The sequence below is a fragment of the Xenopus laevis genome, chromosome 1L (assembly GCF_017654675.1).
Source record: "Xenopus laevis strain J_2021 chromosome 1L, Xenopus_laevis_v10.1, whole genome shotgun sequence".
Taxonomy (NCBI): Eukaryota; Metazoa; Chordata; class Amphibia; order Anura; family Pipidae; genus Xenopus; species Xenopus laevis.
In genome coordinates this window covers 162,744,547-162,765,723 of record NC_054371.1, presented here as the reverse complement: position 1 = coordinate 162,765,723, position 21,177 = coordinate 162,744,547, and the positions used below count along the sequence as shown (strand labels likewise).

At 38.6% G+C, this 21,177-nt stretch overlaps 1 protein-coding gene across 3 annotated transcripts in view; it reads left to right on the top strand.

Moving 5' to 3' along the window:
* LOC108715847 (tetratricopeptide repeat protein 28) overlaps positions 1 to 21,177 on the top strand; it is a 334,240-nt gene that overhangs the window by 140,155 nt on the left and 172,908 nt on the right. For all 3 annotated transcript variants that reach the window (XM_018261357.2, XM_018261348.2, XM_018261365.2), the window contains 3 exons: positions 6,780 to 6,927; positions 15,813 to 16,085; positions 20,401 to 20,531. In XM_018261357.2, the coding sequence (XP_018116846.1) occupies positions 6,780 to 6,927; positions 15,813 to 16,085; positions 20,401 to 20,531 (552 nt within the window). The remainder of the gene's footprint in view (positions 1 to 6,779; positions 6,928 to 15,812; positions 16,086 to 20,400; positions 20,532 to 21,177) is intronic.

Here is a 21,177-nt window from a genome sequence, read left to right as displayed (position 1 = left end):
TACATGACACACTATTCATATCAGTCACTACCATAGTGGAGCTTACAATCTATCACATTCTCATACACACACAAACACATGGATTCGCCCTAGTACTTAGCCTCATTCTTCCCAATCACATGACTGGGCTACAAACATTTATTTGCTCTTTAGCTTGTCCAGGTTTCAGTTCTTTAAAACCCTACCAGCCCTTATAGAACCAGGTATGCCCAGGCTGTCTGGTGTGGTTCAAAAACAGACAGATGGCAACCATATATTGCTTTAATACTGTATACCGTATATAGGCTCTGCTTTTTGGCAAATAAACTGCCTAATGCTCTGTCTGCATAAACGTTGCATTATATTCTATTAGACCGACTGCTTAATTTAAAAACATATTTGATGTGGGAACAAAGGACCATGAGCTATGTCTCTCAGTACAAGTGACATGACATGACTTGGCATTGCTCCCCCCCCCCAACATAACCTACATCGCCATTATTCTTAAACATCCTCAGCAAAGCAGTCATTTAGCTGAGCTTAATTTATAAATGGAACCATCTTGTACAATGCTAACCATCAGTTTTGTTCTATTTGCATTTGAGCAGCACTCATGCAGCATGTAATGTGTTTACATCATTATAATCCAATTCTTACTCATTTGTCATGTTAGGGGAAAAGATGTTGCACAAACCCTTCTGTCTGAAAAATGGATAAGATACAATTCATTGGGGTGACATGGTAAACAATGGTTACATAGAATTATCAAGGAAAATGCGATTTCACTAAGGGCTCATAATTCATTATGCTGCACAAAGCTCCATGTCAGTCAGCAACATAATTTCATGTTCTTTATGGATTGATTAGGGCTTGTTTGGCAGTTCCCCTCTATTTATAACAAGCCATTCCAAATAGCTGGGAAACCTTGCTTTTGTTGCTTTATACATTACACGGATAGGTAATGCAGTTCAACCACACAAACAGTTGTAGAGGTTTGCATTCATATTTCAGTTATATGCTACCACACTGAGTCTAAGCAAGACTAAACAATAAACGTTATAAGATTTTTTGATTGATAGTTACCCTGCTGTGAGATGTCTACATTTATATTGAAATATTTTTTTGGTGTTCATGTTCCTCACACATTTATATTCCAGTTATTGTGTTTCACTCCTTCCTTTCATCACTGAATTTGTCTGTATTCTTCTGTCCTTGTTTGTATTTGCGTTTGTTATTCTGTCCATGAATGTTTCGGTGTTTCTCTGGATGTCTCTTAATGACTTTACCCACCTCCAATCCTCTAGTGTTTTGGCAGTGACTGATGTGAATGATATAAATACTATGTAATGTTCTGCATATAATTATATAAGCCAGCAGTACACCAAGAAAAAACCTGGTAGGCCGACCCAGCCCCCCCCCAAAGACTGTGGAGCAAATTCACTAAAGCGCGAAGCGGCTAACGCTAGCACAAATTTGCCAGCGTGATGTCATTTCGTTACATCACCAATTTACTAATGGTCGCTGGCGTAAATTCGCTAGCGAAATGGACCTACTCTAGTGCTACTTCGTACCCTTACACCAGGCGAAGTTGCGCTATGGCGAAGGGACGTAACTACACTAAATCACTAACTTGCGCATTTTACTGAACGTTACCTCTTGCACCAGACTTGCCTTCGCCACCTCAGACCAGGTGAAGTGCAATAGAGTAGATAGGGATTGCATCAAAAAAAGTTGAAATTTTTTTCAAAGTCACAAAAAACGCTGGCGTCTTTTCCTTTTTTCAGGGTGATAGGTTGAAAAAGATTGTAAATTTTTTTGGGGGTACCCTCCTTCCCCCTACATTTCCTAACATATGGCACCTAAACTATACAGTGGGCACATGTGTAGGGCAAAATAACACCTCTATTTTATTTTATGAAGCTTTCCCAGGTAATGTATTTGCTGCTACATATATGTCCATTGTACTTTAACTTGGCGCCGTATGCCAATTAGGCATCGCTAGTGTAACTTCAGTTTGCTTGACGAATTAAACTCCGCTGCCGTTTGCATCCCTGAGTGCAACTTCACATTTTAGTGAATTTGCGCAGCGCTGTCGAAACTACGCCTGGCGAAGTGCGGCGAAGCTGTCGATGGCGCAACTTTGAATCTTAGTGAATTTGCCCCTGTGTGTGTGTTCACCATGCTAAACCTGACCTACCCCAATCACGGCCACTAATCAAATCAAAATCAAATCAAATCAAATCAAAATCAAATCAAATATGATTGTTTCAGTATATTGAAATTTCCGTTAAACCCAGGCCCCCCTCAAGGTGCAGACATAAGGACAGAAGTTAAAGGTACATGTGGGGGATGGGAGAAAGGGGAGAGTTGCAGCGTCGGGTACTGCTGGGGGGCCCTGAGCTGGTGTGGGTGCCCCTGAGGTGGCAGCTCCGTGGAGGCCCTGGACCCTTAGTCCGACCCTATATAACTATTAGTTCCTAGCATCCCCCAACCCCTGTGCAGTTTAAATACAGTAGGGTACCTGTAGAGTACAAAACTCTATGTAAAAGACTATACTGTGTGACTGTTTGTGTCCTTATCAACTGCACTACAATGGAAAAGCTGCACTAATCGGTATGTGTATACCCCTTACCATATTATATAGTCAGTGGGATTAGTGTTAATTGGAGCACTGACCAAGCACAGCAAAAATATCAAGTTAATATCTTCCATGTTGGCTGCTTGGTAGTATTGCTGCATCTCCTTCTTCTGCATAATTTACCATCATGATGATGGAAGCATTGCTAGTCTTCAGTCATATCCAGGTAAAAAGTAAGTGCCGTGGTTTTTATTTAATCAAATGTGCACAACTCTTTTTTTCAAAAAGGGGATTTGCTTTGATAACACTGCTTGACTCCATGTCCAAAATGTATACAAACAGAAGACGCCATTGTAAGGCATGAAACCCTCTGCTACTGTGAGCCAAAGCTTTAATGATCATTGGACTTCTTTATCCTTAGCCCCATTTGTTATATAAAAAAACAACTTTGACTGACAACTCTGCTTCCCTAGAGCTTTTAATCCATCTGGATGTAGTGTTTTGGCTGCTGTGACAGACATGCTAGTACCTGCTGTGGTCCAAATCATTACAATCATACTATCCATAAATGGAGGCTTGAATGAAGGTAATGGCCCAGCTGCTACCCAGCCCTGCCTGTGTCTTTGTATACATGGACTCCAATATACACAATTTCCTTACACCAATTAAGTCTAAAAACACTGCCTTTTCCTTTTTAAATTAAAATTCCATTTATAAAAGGAATTCCTTATATACAGAAGAACTGCCCCACCAGTGTCCCATTACTAAGCCTTTGCTGCAGGCACTTGGAATACTACACTGCACATGAAAAATTAGCTTGTTAGCTCATACGTTGCAATGTGATATTGTGTGTTTGATGTAATTTAATGACAGCCCAATGTGGCAAATGCCACCATTTGTGTCACAGGTCAAATAGCACGTCACTTTTCATTAGTATGAATATTTAATATATGTACATCTGTTTAGCGGCAGAAATGCTGTTCCGTCTCTTTTGTTTGTCTTCTGAATCAGGACAAATCCAGTGTCCTTGTTCACTAGCTCCTTGCTAGAAAACATATTGAGGTAGAGAGAAAAGACAGTGTGATGTGTTTGAAAAGCTGTTATAATCTGATGCATAGAGCATGTGCTGAAAATGGTTAAATGCATAGCTGCAGTAATAATTTCAGTGATGAAGAGTGCTTAATTAATGGTCTGCAGTAGCTATGGTATCTTTATAACATTCAGAATGAATCCTAATCAATATAGTGACACTCCCCATGTGAGCTTCTCCTTAAAGTAAATGGGAGGCAGCAGCAAATGTTGATCATTTACCCACAAAAATATGAGGCTTACTCTCTCCGTTGGCATATGATATAGGGGCAAACATGGAGCTCCTATTAGTACACACAGCCATAGGTGGAGGGTGATTTTTCTTTTTGGGAAGGCTAAGTAGCACCTGTGTTTAAAATAAGAGCACATTCACACACATACAAATTATTTAATATAATGTTGGCAGTTTATAGGTATCCTTTTAGCCCAGAAACTTCAGGACAGATAAACACGCAACACAAAATTTAAAAGGGTAGTTGACCTTTAAGTTAATTTTTAGCAGAAATAGAATGGCTAACTCTAAGGAACTTTTCAACTTATCTTCATTTTTTTAATAAAAATAAAAAATAAGTTTTTGAGTTATTTGCCTTCTTCTTCTGTATATTTCCAGCTTTTAAATGGGGGGTCACTGACACAATCTAAAAACAAATAATCTCTATTACACGGGCCGATAAAAGCTGCGGACAGAGCAAGTTGGCAGCTTATTAGCCCGTGTGTGGGGCCATCCAACGGGGTTCGTCTATCGTTTTCTGGCCGAAAGGCAGGTTAAAAAATCCCGTCGGATCGCGGCTGCATCTGTGCATGTATGCGATCCCGCGATCCGACCGTCCGTATCGGATGCATTATGATCCGATCGTTGGGCTCCAGGGCCCACAATCAGATCAGCCTAATATCGCCCACCTCAATGTGGGCATATCGGGGAGACATACGCTCACCTGGCGACATTGCCAAATGAGCGGATCTCTACGTCTATGGCCACCTTAAGGCTACAAATGTATTGTAATTGCTACCTTTTATTACTAAGCTTTCTATTCAGGTCCTCTCCTATTCATATTTCATTTTCTTATTTAAATCAATGCACAGTTGCTAGGGTAATTTAGAACCTAGCAACCAGATTGCTAAAATTTCAAACTGGAGAGCGGCTGAATAATAAGCTCCATAACTCGAAACCCACAAATAATAAAAAAAATGAGAACCAATAGCAAATTGTCTCAGAATATCACTCTCAACATCATACAAAATGTTAATTCAAAGGTGAAACCCCTGTAAACAGGTTTTTATTAGGTTCATTTTCCTTTTCATATCTAGCTAAAACAGAAATGCCCATTTGAATTAACAGCAGTCTTTTAGGCCTCAAGTTTGCATCAATACTCTACGGTGAATGTCTATGTCATTTAATTATCCATCCCTTTAAGAAGTGAGAAGCTAGGGATGGTCAGAATGAACCCTGCTTCCATACAGTTCCCATACTCTCAGCTCCCTGTAAATATTCATTTGGTCCAACATCAAGATGGACTCCTGAAACCTTACAGCGCCCCCAACTCCCAGCAGGCTTATCTGTACTTTGCAGTTGTCCAAAAGCACTTCAACAAGATGGATCCCTTGGGAAAACTGCACCTTCACCACTTTAGTTAGCAGCCATCATCTCTGGTCCCAAATCCCTCTTCTTGATACTTTTCCTGTTCCTTGTTGTGTTGATAGCATGAACAGAATTTGTAATATTTACATGATATTAGCCTCTGAGGGTAAGTGTAAATATATTAACACTATAACTTGTAGACTATTTAAAAATGGATACTCACATAGGACTCTACTCGAGGAGCTGAATTAACTGATGAGATAAAAGACGTTTTCCCATGACAGTAACCCTTTAAACATTACAGTTTTATATTTCCATGGCACACAACTGCTGAGAAATCTGTTGTTTGATTAAAATTGATTCTTGAGTCGAATGAGCTGAGCAAATAAAGAATCCTTTGTCATGGGATTAGAGGAGTTATTATAATTTTTGTTCATCATATTGATTTGTTTTTATTTTTCTCATCCTAAATACACCATAGTAAGTAAATACTAGCTCAGTGACAAGGGAATGGAGGCATCATTTCTCTATCACAGAAAAGAAGTAGAGAGCAGTGGAGTCTAACTTCAGCAACGTGTAGGCTATTAAATAAATCTTCCAGGACAGGCTCATTAAAGGCATAGGGATAAAAGCTATTATGATGTCACTCAATATAATTTCACAAAACGGTGATAGTGTCAAATTAATCTGCCACAGGTTTTTGATAATAAAGATTGGTCTTTAAAGATGTCCGTAAGGTCTTTGATAAGACAGAGAATAGTCACAAAAATGGAATAGTGCAATTTTAGATTTAGAAACTTTTTTTTATTGGACAGGGATTTTATTTTAAAGGAATTCAGGTCAATGATGCAGAACAAAGTGTTTGTCTGAGTGGACACTGGTCCTAGCTTGGTGGCTTTATGTAAATGTGTGACACCGGGATTAAAAAGAGTATTCATTAATGACCTTCCCAAGGACATCGGAGTCATGATGAAAGGTGAGCACCGGGGAATAGCAGACAAAAGACTATTTTATGAAAGCATTGTCAACCGGGCATAAAAATGATGAGCTAGCTCAGTGAAAGATTAAAATCAAAAGAGAAGTTAAATTGTGTTAAGGAACATCAATACAATTCCAAGAGGTATAAAAAGGGATCATTCGGCCAAAAAGCCTTATCACTGCAGCAGTTGGTACCCTTGGCAGTCTGTCCTTTTGTTTAGTCTGTTCTCCCTGTAACTGGTCATCCCTTTTAATTGGGATCCTGATAAAGGAAAAGGGATAAGAGGGTCCTACTTTTATATTTATTGGTCTGTGTCAGTTCTATGGACCTTATGGAAAATATTTTTTACCATCCTTTGTAGACGTTCTGGTCCATTTTTTTTAGCTATTGAACCTGTCATTACAAAACATTATGTTAAAAATGTATGATACTATAATGTGTAGTAATGTGCTTGTAAGTAAGATGGATTCAAAGAACACAGTTCAGTTGCTCACACCAATACAGGTACATTGTTTTATGATTTGTACTATTATGATTGGCAAAAATAAAACGCTATGTTTTTCTTTCTTTCCCAGGCATACTTCAGACAGGGTGTAGCCCTCCAGTATCTCGGTCGCCATGCGGATGCACTGGCTGCATTTGCTTCCGGCTTAGCTCAGGATCCCAAGAGTTTACAGCTTTTGCTTGGCATGGTGGAGGCAGCAATGAAATCGCCCATGAGAGGTGAGTTTCACTAACATACAACATGGTAAATAAAACAGACCTGCACTTTAATAACTGAACTCATGGCCTTCAGCCTTGGGTCCATTGACATTTCATGGGACTTATTTCACTCACCAAAAATGTGGACACGGAGGGGCACATTTACTAAGCTCGAGTGAAGAATTCGAATGATAAAAAAAATTTAAGTATTTTTTTGGGTACGACCATCGAATGGGTCAAATTCGATCGAATCGAAGGATTCGAACGATTCGAAGTAAAAATTGTTCGACCATTCGATAGTCGAAGTACTGTCTCTTTAAAAAATACTTCAACTTCATACTTCGCCACTCTAAACCTACCGAGGTACAATGTTAGCCTATGGGGACCTTCCCCAGCACTTTTCTAACCCTTTTTTGATCGAAGAAAAATCCTTCGATCGTTCACTTAAAATCATTCGAATCGTTCGGTCCGAAGGATTTTATCATTCTATCGAACGATTTGCGCTAAATCCTTCGAATTCGAAAGATTTAAATTCGAGGGTCGAATTCAAGGGTTTATTAACCCTCGAAATTCGACCCTTGATAAATCTGCCCATAAGGTTTGTAGGAAAAAGCATTGGGAAATATGGTCACAGTTTCTGGGGAGTTGAGACAATGTTTGTGCAGTTGTAGAGAAGTGGAACAATAAGCCTAGTTTTCTACATCATTGTCACAGCATCAGACTGTGCTTGTATGTGATTTCAGATCATGGAGATAATTAGAACTGGAGATTATTAGATTGCAACTTTCGTCAAGTACTGCACTGTTCTATAGAAAATAATGCATCCAACAAATATTACTAAAGTGTGTTTCAATGAAAATGTTTTTTGTCTATTCTTCAATTAAGGAATATGCATCTTGTTCCTAAATGTATTACAGGATGACACATTTAGATATTACTACCTGGCTTTCTACAAGTGAATATTTGTATGGTGTTTAGGGCACTGCCATTAATTCTGTGCCATGACATAAAATCATGGAATACATTATATTATCTAAAATAGGCTATTAATTACTACACCACTCAATAAACACAATACAAACACTACAAGATGCATTAGCAACTATAACACAACTGGGTACAGTACTAATTAGAAAAACACAGGATATACTATTAGTCAAACCACAGGATATTTTTCTATTAATAACAAGAAAACATATATTAACTGGCCAGGATGCCCTGCTGATTGTAATGTCACTGCAGGCATAGCTGACTACATACCTCCAAAATTCCTGCTTGAAAATGTGGGTGTATTTGTTCAAATTACTTGTCTTCCAGAAATTTACATTAATGGCTGTAGAAAAGTAATTTTGGATATTTTGTTGCCTGCACTGGAGGAGTTTAAGCACTGGTGGTAAAACATTAAGAGACATTAAGGTTGAATTTTGAATTTATGTAAGTTTGTAAAAAAAAACCTAAACTCCCATAAATTTGAAATTCGACCAATCGAAATTTGTTAAAAATATTATATTTTTCAAACTCGGATGAATTAAATCAACCCAAAAACTCGAGTCGAATTCAAATCGGATTCGATTCAAATTTAAGTAACTCGATTCGAGTTTTTCTCCAAAAAAAAAACTTGAATGTGAGGAAGGTTGCAAACAACTACAAATTGGATCCCTGGATGTCTCCCATTGACTTAAACAGCAATTTGCAGGTTTTAGGTGGCGAATATTTATATTTGAGTTCTTAAAGGGCCAGAGTATGATACATTTTGAAAATCTAGTAGAATTTTTTTAAAAACTAGAAGGGATAATTACATTGAAGAGCTGTCTTATATATTGGTTTTATATAAATAAAGCATATGACTAAGTTAGAATTTTAAACATATTTCATCACCGCTTATCCAGAATAGACCTCGTCAATGGAATGTTCATTTTAGGGTTTGAGCTTATTTTTCTCCTTTCTCATGTAATTTTATATTGCATTTCATTCCCAGACATTTTTTCATGAAGTACATCACACTATGTTTATTGGCTGGAGAAATTTCTACAGCAGTAATTTATTCCTTTATATAAAGCTATATATAGTCCTGGGGCAATAAAAAGGGGAAAAGCAACATCTAAGAAGCAATTCTTATGATAAGGAAAGAATCGTATGAGAAAGCAGTCTCAGGGGGCTCCTTTCTAGAGTATTTGCCACATACATTACACATAAGAAAGCCAAATGGAAAAGAACACATCTGTACACTGTTAATCACTTGTAAAGTATATTGTAACCATAAATCCTAAAATCTACTGCAATAGCGGCATCTTAATGACACTAAGACCATGATAATATGAAGCAATATGTACATAAACCAAGTTAAATTATATATTGATCCACAAATAAATCAGACTGAACATGGCCAGATTCATTATTCCCTCTAAATTGTTGTTGGCTGCACAAAAAAAACCTTTCTTTTGTACAGACTGTGCTTAGTGCGAGGGGATGGATGAACAAGGGCTGAAGTATGCATCACGTTGGCTTGAAAACCATTCTTTTGGGGTTAAGTCAAATGCAGTGCTGTGAATTATTTCAGTTATGCACATCCAAAATGTTCTGCATCCACCCTTAATTGCTGCCACAACTTTTCTAACAGGTTGGGCAGTGTTAGTAAAACATCATCAAGTCTGGAGAAGTGAGGTCCCAGGGCAATACAGGAAGGCTGGGCAGTTGAGCTTGGTCTAAGGGCCCATCCCTTCCCTAGGAAAAAAATACTCTCTAAACTTTAGAAAATGAGATACAGTAACCTACAGATACGTAGAACTCAGTCATACTATCTGTGTTATCACTCACCTGAGCTAAGTGTCTCACAAACATACTACTTATTAGACTTTATTTAAGGCATAGAGGCTCAGAATGTGGCAAAATTCTCCATAATTTCTCATTATGGTGACAGGTATTCAGAGATTACATTTTTAGTGTACAATTAGTTGTATTAGCTGGCTACACAAACACTGTTTTCAAGGGATTTACCACCTGTGATACAAAGCAGGAGCTGTGTTTGTCGAATGTTATATTGTTTGTGACATTGAGTTTTAGCAAAAAAAAAAAAAATACTGCATATTGCAATTTCTTCACTTTACAAACTTTAATATAGATCATTCTAGTAAATACTATTAACAGCAGCTGTCAAGAACAGATTAACTCTAAAACGGAGCCAGCAGACGCACAAATACTTCCATCAGCTTCCAACAGTTACCCAGTCTGTCTCTCCGCACAAACCAAGAAGCATTCCTGACTGTGCCTCAATGTCTGGCTGTTGCTCTCCATCCATATGGCTTTCCTGTACCCATGTGTCTGTAAAATAGAACCAAGAAGCAGCCAAACCGCCATTACTGAGTTGCCTTGTCAGCAGCACTCCATAATCAGTAAATACAAGTAATAGTTGGCAAGCCATAGATTCCAACCAGTAATTGGCTTTGGTACAAAGAACCTGTCGTCTGAGGTTGCCCCATCCCCAGCCCCACACAGATCAAAATTAATACCTAAACAGAAGGATCACACATAGTGGCCAAGCTATGCTTCAAAGGGTTTCCAGGGAAACTTCAGTTCTGTATCATGTGAGCATTGTTGACCATTCATTACCCATGTTTTTTTGATTATTCTTTAGGGCACGTAGCTAAACATTTGCCCTGTTTGTATACATATTGTAATAAATGCCCTTGCATTTTCTCTGCCTTCAATTTGATAAATAAAGAGTAAACCTGTTATTGTTTTTAGAGATAAAGGGGCGTATTCAAGGAAATGTAGTGTACAAAGCGTATGCAGTGCTATAACACCTTTAAAATGTTAGTCCACGTAATCAAATGGTAAGCGCAATGTTGCACAGTTTGCCCTACCCATATTTCTTGTAATAGTAGGGACACCTTGTACATTTGCTTATAAATGAACTCTTACAACATTTTAATGGATATTTGGAGTTATGAACAGGTCAGGGAGCCTCTAAAATAGTTCTTAGAAGCCAGGGACGTTTTGAAAACTTGGTTACCCTACACTTTGTAGACCAACCTCATTGTTAATGTTGGCACCTTAGATGATAGTAGACTGAAGCTCTCTGGAAGCATTATCTGGTGACCAAGATCTGACTTCATCTGATATCATAATCTTCTCTATTTGAATGGAATTTGCAGTATCTGTCATTTATTCAGTCCAGTTTGGTCCATGCTACCAAGTCAGAACAAAAATGACACCCCTTTGCAGAGATATAGGGTAATAGAGTGCTTAAATAGGCAGGATAGGGGACGTAACAGTGCAGAAAAGGTGGGAGGACAAGACCTACACATTTTTCCCTAGGCATACATTGACTGTAGTAAGGGAATGCTGTATATTGCAGACTATATTTGAAGTATAATAATAATAATAATAATAATAATAAGGATATACACATATACTACACATGAATGAAATGCACATAAAACAGGGTATCCCAAACCTGCCTAAAGATTTTAGTTGTGCGCAAAGCCCACTGTAAAATTCGACACTGCTTTTCAGACCAGAATTCTCTGGCTGTAGTGTAAAATAAAGCTGTAAACGATTGAATTCAGGCAGAGTAAAATACAGGCATTTATATAGGGCCCTAATAGTCGAATTATATTATATAAAAAAACGGAAAGGTCACCATGTAAATATCATATTTATAGATTTTTGTTAGGTATGATTCCTTCGTTGTGCATATATAAAATAGGATGAGTAAAGTTGCAGCATGCCGGAGGTCACTGCTATGCTTCCATTGTACTGGAAAGTTGGCATGGAAAATCACATATATGCATGATTTTATGTTCAGACTGACTGACTGACACAATTGCTGTATATTCTGTTTACACTGCCCCCAATGTGGCTGTGCAGAGACAGATGGTTGGGCAATAAGGCCAGTGGAACATGTTTCATTTCTCTGCTGGTCTATCTCCATACCCTTCTGAGCCCATTGTTAACTTAATGAATGGATAATTGCTGCCACTGCCCTGAGAATACACAAATGTTCAAACCAGAAACCACTAGTAGTGACAGGTGGTTTCTATTCATCTAAATGGCAGGCGGCATGGAGAGCTTTCTTAGTGTCATTTGGTGGAGAGAGTCATTACATGGGCATTGGCTTTAGGCTAAAAAGTGCAATGTACTGGTTAGATATTCTTCAGTTTGCTTACCCTTCTTTGTAAATACAATTGAGACCCCATTTTACATTTTTCAGGGGACCAGAAAAAAATGATGTAAAATCCAGGAAAATGGACAATCAGGGAAATGTATTATGCATCATATATAGGTGGGACCACAAAATAACTATGTAAAATGAGGGAAAGCTTAAAATCAGGGGACATTAAATGGGGGTTCTACTGTAGTAATGTGTTTAACCCTTGAATAGCAAGGGGCAGTTAGAATATTACAGCGTCACAAGTATGATACATAAGGCACCTTAGCACAAAAATATAAGTCCAATTTTGCTAGCAAGTTCTGACTAATACATCTCACATTACGTTACTGTGATAATGTAATGATCTCCTATGCCATCTTGTGTAGTACACTAAGCCTGCTGCTACTGCTGGATAGGCAGAAAAGGCTTATCTTATTTCAGTGCTATCAGTCTCTAGTCCTGTAGGACCTATAACTGGGCAGACTTTAATGATATCTCTGCTTGAATGCAGATACTTCACTCGAGCTGATTAAGCTACTGATTGATGCACCTGTGATTTACCAGCCCAACTCCAAAATGCTGAAATGTTGGAAATCTTTCACGACTGGCATAAAGTCTTAGCAAAGAAAGCAAAGGAGCTGTTAGCCATCTGTATAAGTTAGGCTTGTTCATTGGAATGCTGTCTGAGCGGTGTCTTTTTCATCCAACATTCTGCTCCTCTGTTGTGGCCACTTCCATACACTACTAACTTATAGAGCTGAATGAATTGAACAGTGTGTGATTTTTTTTTAATATAACCTGGCAGCAGCGATATTAAATATACATATATCAAATTTACTGTCAGTTATGATTAGAAATGTAATTGCACTGCATATACGTGTCATGTGGATTTAGTTGACAAGATGTGTTGTTGTAATCTAATTTGTCAGCCTCTTCCCTGCTGTCTTATCAAAATTACTCTCTTACACTGTTTTATGTGTTTCTGATTTCCAGCTCCTTCATTTTGTTACTTTATGTAACTGCAAAATACATTTTCCCCTCAGTTTTACAGTTTGTGCACCCAGCCCACATACATTTTATTCACAGCTGACTTTGTCCAGTCCCTACCTATGAGGCTCATCATGCCTTATATCATGTCTTATAATATTGGTAGTTGCTTTGGGAAAAAAAGGAGATAGGCCACTGCTCTGGGACTGGAGCTTAGGGCATCTTTCTGTGTTAAACGTCTGTATGGAGCAGTAGACTGGAGTGACTGTTATGTGGCTACTACTTATACTTTGCTAAAGCATTTGATTGGACCAGTGTTGTTAGTGGAGTATTGCAAGGGTCTGTACTTGGTCCTCTACTTTTCAGCTTATTTATTAATGACCTGGAGGAGGGCATTGAAAGTACCATTTCTATTTTTGTTGATGATACTAAATTGTGCAGAACTATAGGTTCCATGCAGGATGCTGCCACTTTGCAAAGTGATCTGTCTAAACTGGAAAACTGGGCAGCAAACTAGAAAATGAGGTTCAATGTTGATAAATGCAAGGTTATGCACTTTGGCAAAAATAATATAAATGCAAGTTATACACTAAATGGTAGTGTGTTGGGAGTTTCCTTAAATGAGAAGGATCTAGGGGTTTTTGTAGATAACAAGTTGTCTAATTCTGGGCAGTGTCATTCTGTAAATGCAAGTTATACACTAAATGGCAGTGTTTTGGGAATTTCATTAATTGAGAACTGGGGGGTTTTGTAGATAACAAGTTGTCTAATTCTGGGCAGTGTCATTATGTGGCTATAAAAGCAAATAAAGTTCTGTCTTGCACAAAAAAGGGCATAAACTTAAGGGATGAAAACATAATTTTGCCTTTCTAAAGGTCCCCGGTAAGGCCACACCTGGAGTATGCAGCGCAGTTGTGGGCTCCAGTCCTTTGAGGGATATAAACATGGCCGCCATCAGGGGGGGACAGGGGGAGAGTTGTAGGGGGCCATGGCCATGCCACACTTACTTGATTAGCCGGGCCCCCGTCTTTCTGAGAGCTGCTGACTTCAGGAAGGCATGGACGTTTAAGGGGCCCTGGCCACCAATTTACTTATAATGTGGGGGGGGGCCCTGGCCACCGATTTTTTTTTCCTCATGTGGGGTCCTAGCCACCAATATTTTTAAATGCGGGGGCCCTGGCCACAAATGTTTTTTTATGGGGGCCCTGGCCACCAATATCTTATTTTTTATTAATATGTGGGAACCCTGGCCACCAATATTTTTTTTGTCTTTTTACTGTGGGGTGGGGGCGGACCTGTGGGGTGGGGAGGGCGGACCTGTAGGTGGGGCTTGCGGTGGGTGCAGCCCAGGGGGGCCAGGAAATGTTGTCGTATGAGGCCCTGCGATTTCTGATGGCGGTCCTGAATATAAATGAGCTGGAGAGGGTGCAGAGACTAAACTGGTTAAAGGGATGGAAGATTTAAATCACGAGTGTAGACTGTCAAGGGCACATGATTACTTTTTAAGTACATAGAGGGCATAGTAAGTATCATAGATAACCGCACAAGAGGCAACACCTTCAGACTAGAAGAAAAGAACTTTCATTTGAAGCAACGTAGGGGGTTCTTCACAGTCAGGACAGTGAGGTTGTGGAATGCACTGCCGGGTGATATTGTGATGGCTGATTCAGTTAATGCCTTTAAGAATGGCTTGGATGATTTCTTGGACAAGCATACTATACAAGGCTATAGTAACATGAATATCTACAATTGTAATGATATTGGCACCTATACTGTAGTTTCAATGGGTGTTTGGAGGGGTCAGTGACGTGTGAGTGTGTATATGTATGGGGGCTGAGTTTCATTTGGAAGGTTTGAACTCGATATTGGCACCTATACTGTAGTTTCAATGGGTGTTTGGAGGGGTCAGTGACGTGTGAGTGTGTATATGTATGGGGGCTGAGTTTCATTTGGAAGGTTTGAACTCGATGGACTTTGGTCTTCTTTCAACCCAACTTAAATATGTAACTATGTGGTGTTCACAGACTCAACAGTTAGCCCTATCTTTCCTCATGGTTGACAAAAGGTGTGAGAAATACTGTGGGTAGGGGGTATTTAATAAAGCCAGACCAGAATTTGTAAATAGCATAAATAGTAATATTAGTAATGCCTTTCTAGGCAGCTTCATAGGTGTTCAAATGGTTTTTATGGATAAATAGTGGCGACTGTGAGACACTGACTATAACTGCCTCCTACTTCATTTGTTATCCGTGTGTTTAACCTCCAAAACATCAAATTAGGCATTTTGCCGTCCTCACATGTTCGTACAAATGATACAATATGTAACATTGAATAAACTGAGTAATATCTTGAAAATCTGCCAATATGCAGCTACAATGATATTAAAACCCAAATTCTAGTTTGTCCAGATGCTCATGAAGAGGTATAAATTCACATGCAGCTAATTAAAAGGATGCCAAACAAACCTGTGGTAATTGGGCAAGTTCTAGCGCTTTAAAAATGCTTTTACGGCTGCAATAGCTTATAAATATAGGAAGCGATCATTTACATCTGCAAAAGACTGATGGAAATGTATATTTTGGTTGAACACATTTGTGCATAGCTATGTGTATATAGGTAAATAGGTTCCATTGTGCCTTACAATAAAAAAGAGCTGATTAACAATGTGCCTGTTGCAGTCTTCCAACATAAGTACAATATCAAAGCATCAACATGGTTCCATTTGATTGTAGTTCTAACACCTTTTTGGCATTCTTGGTTCTTTCAGAATCTCTGGAACCAACCTATCAGCAGCTACAAAAGATGAAACTGGACAAGAGCCCCTTTGTCGTTGTGTCAGTGATCGGACAAGAACTACTGACTGCAGGACATCATGGTGCCTCAGTGGTTGTTTTAGAAGCTGCGCTGAAAATTGGAACTTGCAGCTTAAAACTGAGGGGCTCAGTGTTTTCTGCGCTGAGCAGTGCTTACTGGTCTCTTGGCAACACAGAGAAAAGTACGGGATATATGCAACAGGACTTGGATGTGGCAAAGACTCTAGGTGAGAGCATGGGTTCTTTTTTTAATTGTTTATAATCTATGCCAACAAACGTCTGTGTTAAAATGAAAACTGCCAGCTTGTGTGGTTGGCATTAAGGTAAAGAAAGGGTAGAAGCATTTGAAACACTAGTAGAGAAAGTGCTACACACATGTCATGGTCAGTATTTTTGATTTGAGTTCCTGATACCTTTTATCAGATTCTTTCCACCATGCAACAAGTGTTCTTCAAAAGAAACAAAGGATCCCATGTTGCCAATTTCTTCAAAACACAGCTGCTGGACAGCTCCTTAGACAGGGGGAGCGATCTCATTGGTTGATGTGGAAAGCAAGAGGTGGACAATAATGACATCTGCCGAGGGGGGTTGAGATGCAACAGACCGTATTGCGAATCTTTTGTGCGAATCTTTTGTGCAAATTTGCAAGAAGAAAAGATTTGACACTGGCGAAACCACTAATTTTGCCATAAAACTGTACTGGGTGAAAATGTTTGTTCATTCCTAGTCCTAACCAATATGTGTATAAGAGCTTTTTTACATGTACAGTATCTGTTGAGATATGTCTGACAGGATGAATCTGTATTGCATACCTATATATGTAAAGGTATTTATTTTATTACATAAGTCCATACTTTCCTGCCTTTACTTGTTGGTAGTTATTTCTTTGTATTTTCTGTGTATTTATGTCTGCATTTATGCATGTGCAGTTATGTGTGCATATAAACGAAGAGATACAATAATGTGCCAGGGGTACAGAAAGACAGGAGGAAAGAGTCTTTTAAAATTTAGAATGTGGAGTTTGAGATTTGGTGAAGGTGGTTTCAAGACAATGGCTGCCTCCACTGCAAAATAATATACTGTAATATATAAGTGTGATAGTTAATATAATAATACTAATTAATTAGAAGTGCTACATGTTCAGATGAACTACAGTAAGACTATCCCCATTTTTACATTGGCGCCTTATCGCTACAGCTTACCTTGCATGAAAGAAAGAAGTCTTCCATTACACACTAGTCTAGTAGCAGTGTCAGCCTCCAGTGACCCAAATAAGAGCATTTTGGGTGTTCAACTCCATTAAATGACATTTTAATGGGTTAGTACTGATGTCTGTCATAAAGCGAGAGGGCCTGAAGCCAATAAAACTGCTCATGCTAAAACACCGACTCCAGGTCACAGAGGCTCCTCTTATACATTGCTTTGGATTTACAGAAAAATATATGGCACACAATTTATATATATACAGTATATGGCATTCTAGGGAAGGGAATATGATTACAGTTTGTTATATAACTATATAAAATATACAATTATTGTCACAGCATTATCTGATACTGTGACAGTATCATTATTTAAAATTCGACTTTTATTTATTTAGTTCCCTGGAGCCATACCAATTGATGTTAGTGTAAGTCAAAAAAGCAAAGACATTTTGCTTGGTGGTTACAGCATTCTTGCTCCCTCAAAAACAATTTGTGACATTCTGGAGATACACTGTTAAAATGGTACAGGGCCTGATTGATAAAGGATATGGAACTCTGGTTAAACATGGAGGCTTATCACAGATATTTCCTGATTTAGCTCAGCACAGGAAATGGCAGATAGTTTAGCAATATTTTTGTTACTAGGACCCTAGGCAGCAGAGAATCTGTAGTAGGCGGCAAACTGTAGTTATTGAGTTCTTTCTGGATATTGGGTTGTTAATTAAATGTGCAGTCAATTGCCTAGATCATATTTTTTTCCTGCAAATGCATTTTTCCAGAAATAAAAATCTAAGACCAAGTCCAATGCAATGATACAATAAACAGCGTCTTACTACATGAAAATCTACAATTCAATCTGGTTAGTGCATTCAAACACCATTCTGCTCTATAGAATGTTGGTGCTCTGACACTGGTGCCCCTTGTGTATGTTTTGTAGAAAATCATTAGACACATTTAGGGGGCAGATTTACTAAACTCGAATGATTTGAACAATTTGAAGTAAAAATTGTTCGACCATTCAATAATCTAAGTACTGTCTCTTTAAAAAAAACTTCTACTTCATACCACTTTAAACCTACCGAAGTCCAATGTTAGTCTATGGGGACCTTCCCCAGTTGGGTTGAATAAAAATCCTTCAACCATCACTTAGGGGCAAATTTACTTATGGTCGAATATCGAGGGTTAATTAACCCTCGATATTTGACTGCCGAATTGAAATATCAAAGGATTTATCGATATTCCTACGATTGAACGATTGAAGGAATAATCGTTCGATCGAACGATTAAATCCTTTGAATCGAACGATTCGAAGGATTTAAATCCATCGATCGCAGGATTTTCCTTCGATCAGAAAATTGTTAGGAAGCCTATGGGGACCTTCCCCATAGGCTAACATTGGCCTCGGTAGGTTTTAGGTGGCGAACTAGGGGGTCAAAGTATTTTTTAAAGAGACAGTACTTCGACTAGCGAATGGTCGAATAGTCGAACGATTTTTACTTCGAATCGTTTGATTCGAAGTCGTAGTCGAAGGTCGAAGTAGCTTATTCGATGGTCGAAGTAGCCATATTCAACCATTCGAAATTCGAAGTATTTTTTCTTCTAATCCTTCACTTGAGCTAAATAAATGGGCCCCCTAAAATCGTTCGAATCGTTCGATTCGAACGATTTTTATTCGATTGAAGGATCTATGCTTTTGTCGAATTTGAGGGTTTTTTAACCCTCAAAATTCGACCCTTGATAAATCTGCCCCTAAATGTATCCCTGTAACCAAAATATATCATTTTTCAAGTTGACCCATTCTGTCAATCCTTATGGTTTCACTCTCGATGTACTTTAGGGGAAAATATTCTATCTGGAACATCTCAGTTTTTTCCTGATGTCTTTTCCTGGATGATCCAATGCTGCCTGAAAAACAAAACCTGATTACACATGCACACATCTCAAATTCCCCAAAATGCTCCTTCATGTTGTCAACTTTATCTTTCCCAGACTACTCAACTTCTACTAGCTGATCTTCCATTCACTCACATTTGCAAATTCCAGTTTCTATTATGCCTCTCTCAGTTTTCAAAATATGAACCAGGTCATTAGACACTCAAAGCTATCGATGGCTGTGCTTTAAAGCAATGCAACATCTAAAGAATAGATCACATTCTAATGGCCAGCTTTTTGTTACTCAACCCTAGACTTCATCATGTTGTCCCTAACACATTTTGCTGCAAAATAGCTCACACAATCAGTACAAATCATGAATACTCCATATCTGCTAATATGAAAGACAGACTGTCTACCATTATATGGGTATTTAAGTGATGTGCTGTGTTCCATGCAACCTTGACTGCTGACCATTTTCATCTTCCTTGCTGGTTATTTCTGTGACAAGATAGGCTGCAGTATGATTTGTTTCCATTTCTTGGATTTGATGTTTCCCTTTCTTTTCAAATGTTCACACAGTTATTCATCTTTCCCTATTGTTCTGGACGAGGCTTCTAATGGCACGATGTTCATCTATTTTCTATCCACAGTGCAACACAGTATTTGATTTGTTCTCTGTAGTGTGCTGATTATCCAATTATAAGTCAGGTACATGTTCAACCACTCTGCAGGCTGGGGGCTATAGAAATCTGCATCTGAGCAGTGGCCTCAAGTTGGAGGCCATTGTAAGGCTGGTGTGACTTATCCCCCATTTGTATGGGAATTATATCATCCACAGACATGACAGAGGCACATTAAAAAGTAGCATCATATACGAATGTGCCGAAGATAATTTTAATGTAATTTTATATTTCTATTACTATAGTGTTCTGGCCATTTGGTAATATAGTGACTTTACATGTGGGAGACTCTTGGTTAACTTGATGGAATAGAAATATTCAAAATAAAACTGTAGTAGAAATTGATAGCTCACCACACTATGGAAGAGGCCCAGGTGCACCGCGGGGAGCGGACAAACCGGAAAAACATTTAGGAAGCAGGCACTCAATAAAGGCAATCCTCCTCCAGGCAGATAAATTCAAAGTGAGAAGTTTATTGTGTCCACAGCCTAGGCCACAACATAGGCTGTGGACACAATAAACTTCTCATTTGAATTTATCTGCCTGGAGGAGGATTGCCTTTATTGAATGCCTGCTTCCTAAATGTTTTTCCGGAATGGAAATATTTCTTCATTATTTTTTTTTAGCAAATTGGGGTAAAACCAAGCAATAGTTACTGTACGCAAATAAGGTGAGTATTACACTACAGAGAAAATGGGTATGTATGTAGCTTATATTGCACATATTCACATGCCACAAAGATTAGTTAATGGCATTAACCTCATTCCATCTCTGTGATGCAGGTGACCAGACGGGAGAATGCCGAGCCTATGGAAATATGGGATCTGCATTCTTTTCCAAAGGAAACTTTCGGGAGGCACTTACTAACCACAGGCATCAGCTTGTTCTTGCCATGAAACTGAAGGAAAGAGAGGTAAGAGGCCCATTTTGACAGTTTAAGTATGCTCGAAGATAAATTGCTGAAGTACTTTGTGCAATTTCTCTTTATATATTTTTACATCAGCACTTGTCACATTTTGATTTGTAGCACTCAGCAATGCTTGTATATGCCATAGTCTAGTGAACAGCATATTCCTTTATATGTTTTTCCTTCCACAGTCCTGTACACATTCCAGCTTCCATTCCACTGCCTATTCAGATACAGAATTTGTGATCATTTTATTGCATTTTTTTTCACCAGAGTAAGGAGTTTATGAAGTGCAATGAAATGAGCAGAAAAATATCTGCTATGGTTTCCTTGTGCATTTATCTCTCATCTCAGTCATGGTGGCAGGGTTTGGGTAATGCAGTTATAAACTTTTAAAGGATATATGCTCACTGCAGTCAAATTGCAAATTATTGACAGGAAAAAAATGTCCTAGTAGGCAAGGGCAAGTATCCATGATGCACTGACTTATATATATCCGGAACGCATGATATATTGTTTGCAGCTTCCACCTGACTTTTCTTTTGGTGCTTCTTTCTGCAGGCGTATCATGAGATGACACTGTCCTGTTCATTCAAGTAGCATAAACTACCTCCACTCGACCCTCATAAATAAAGCCTAATTATCATGCATA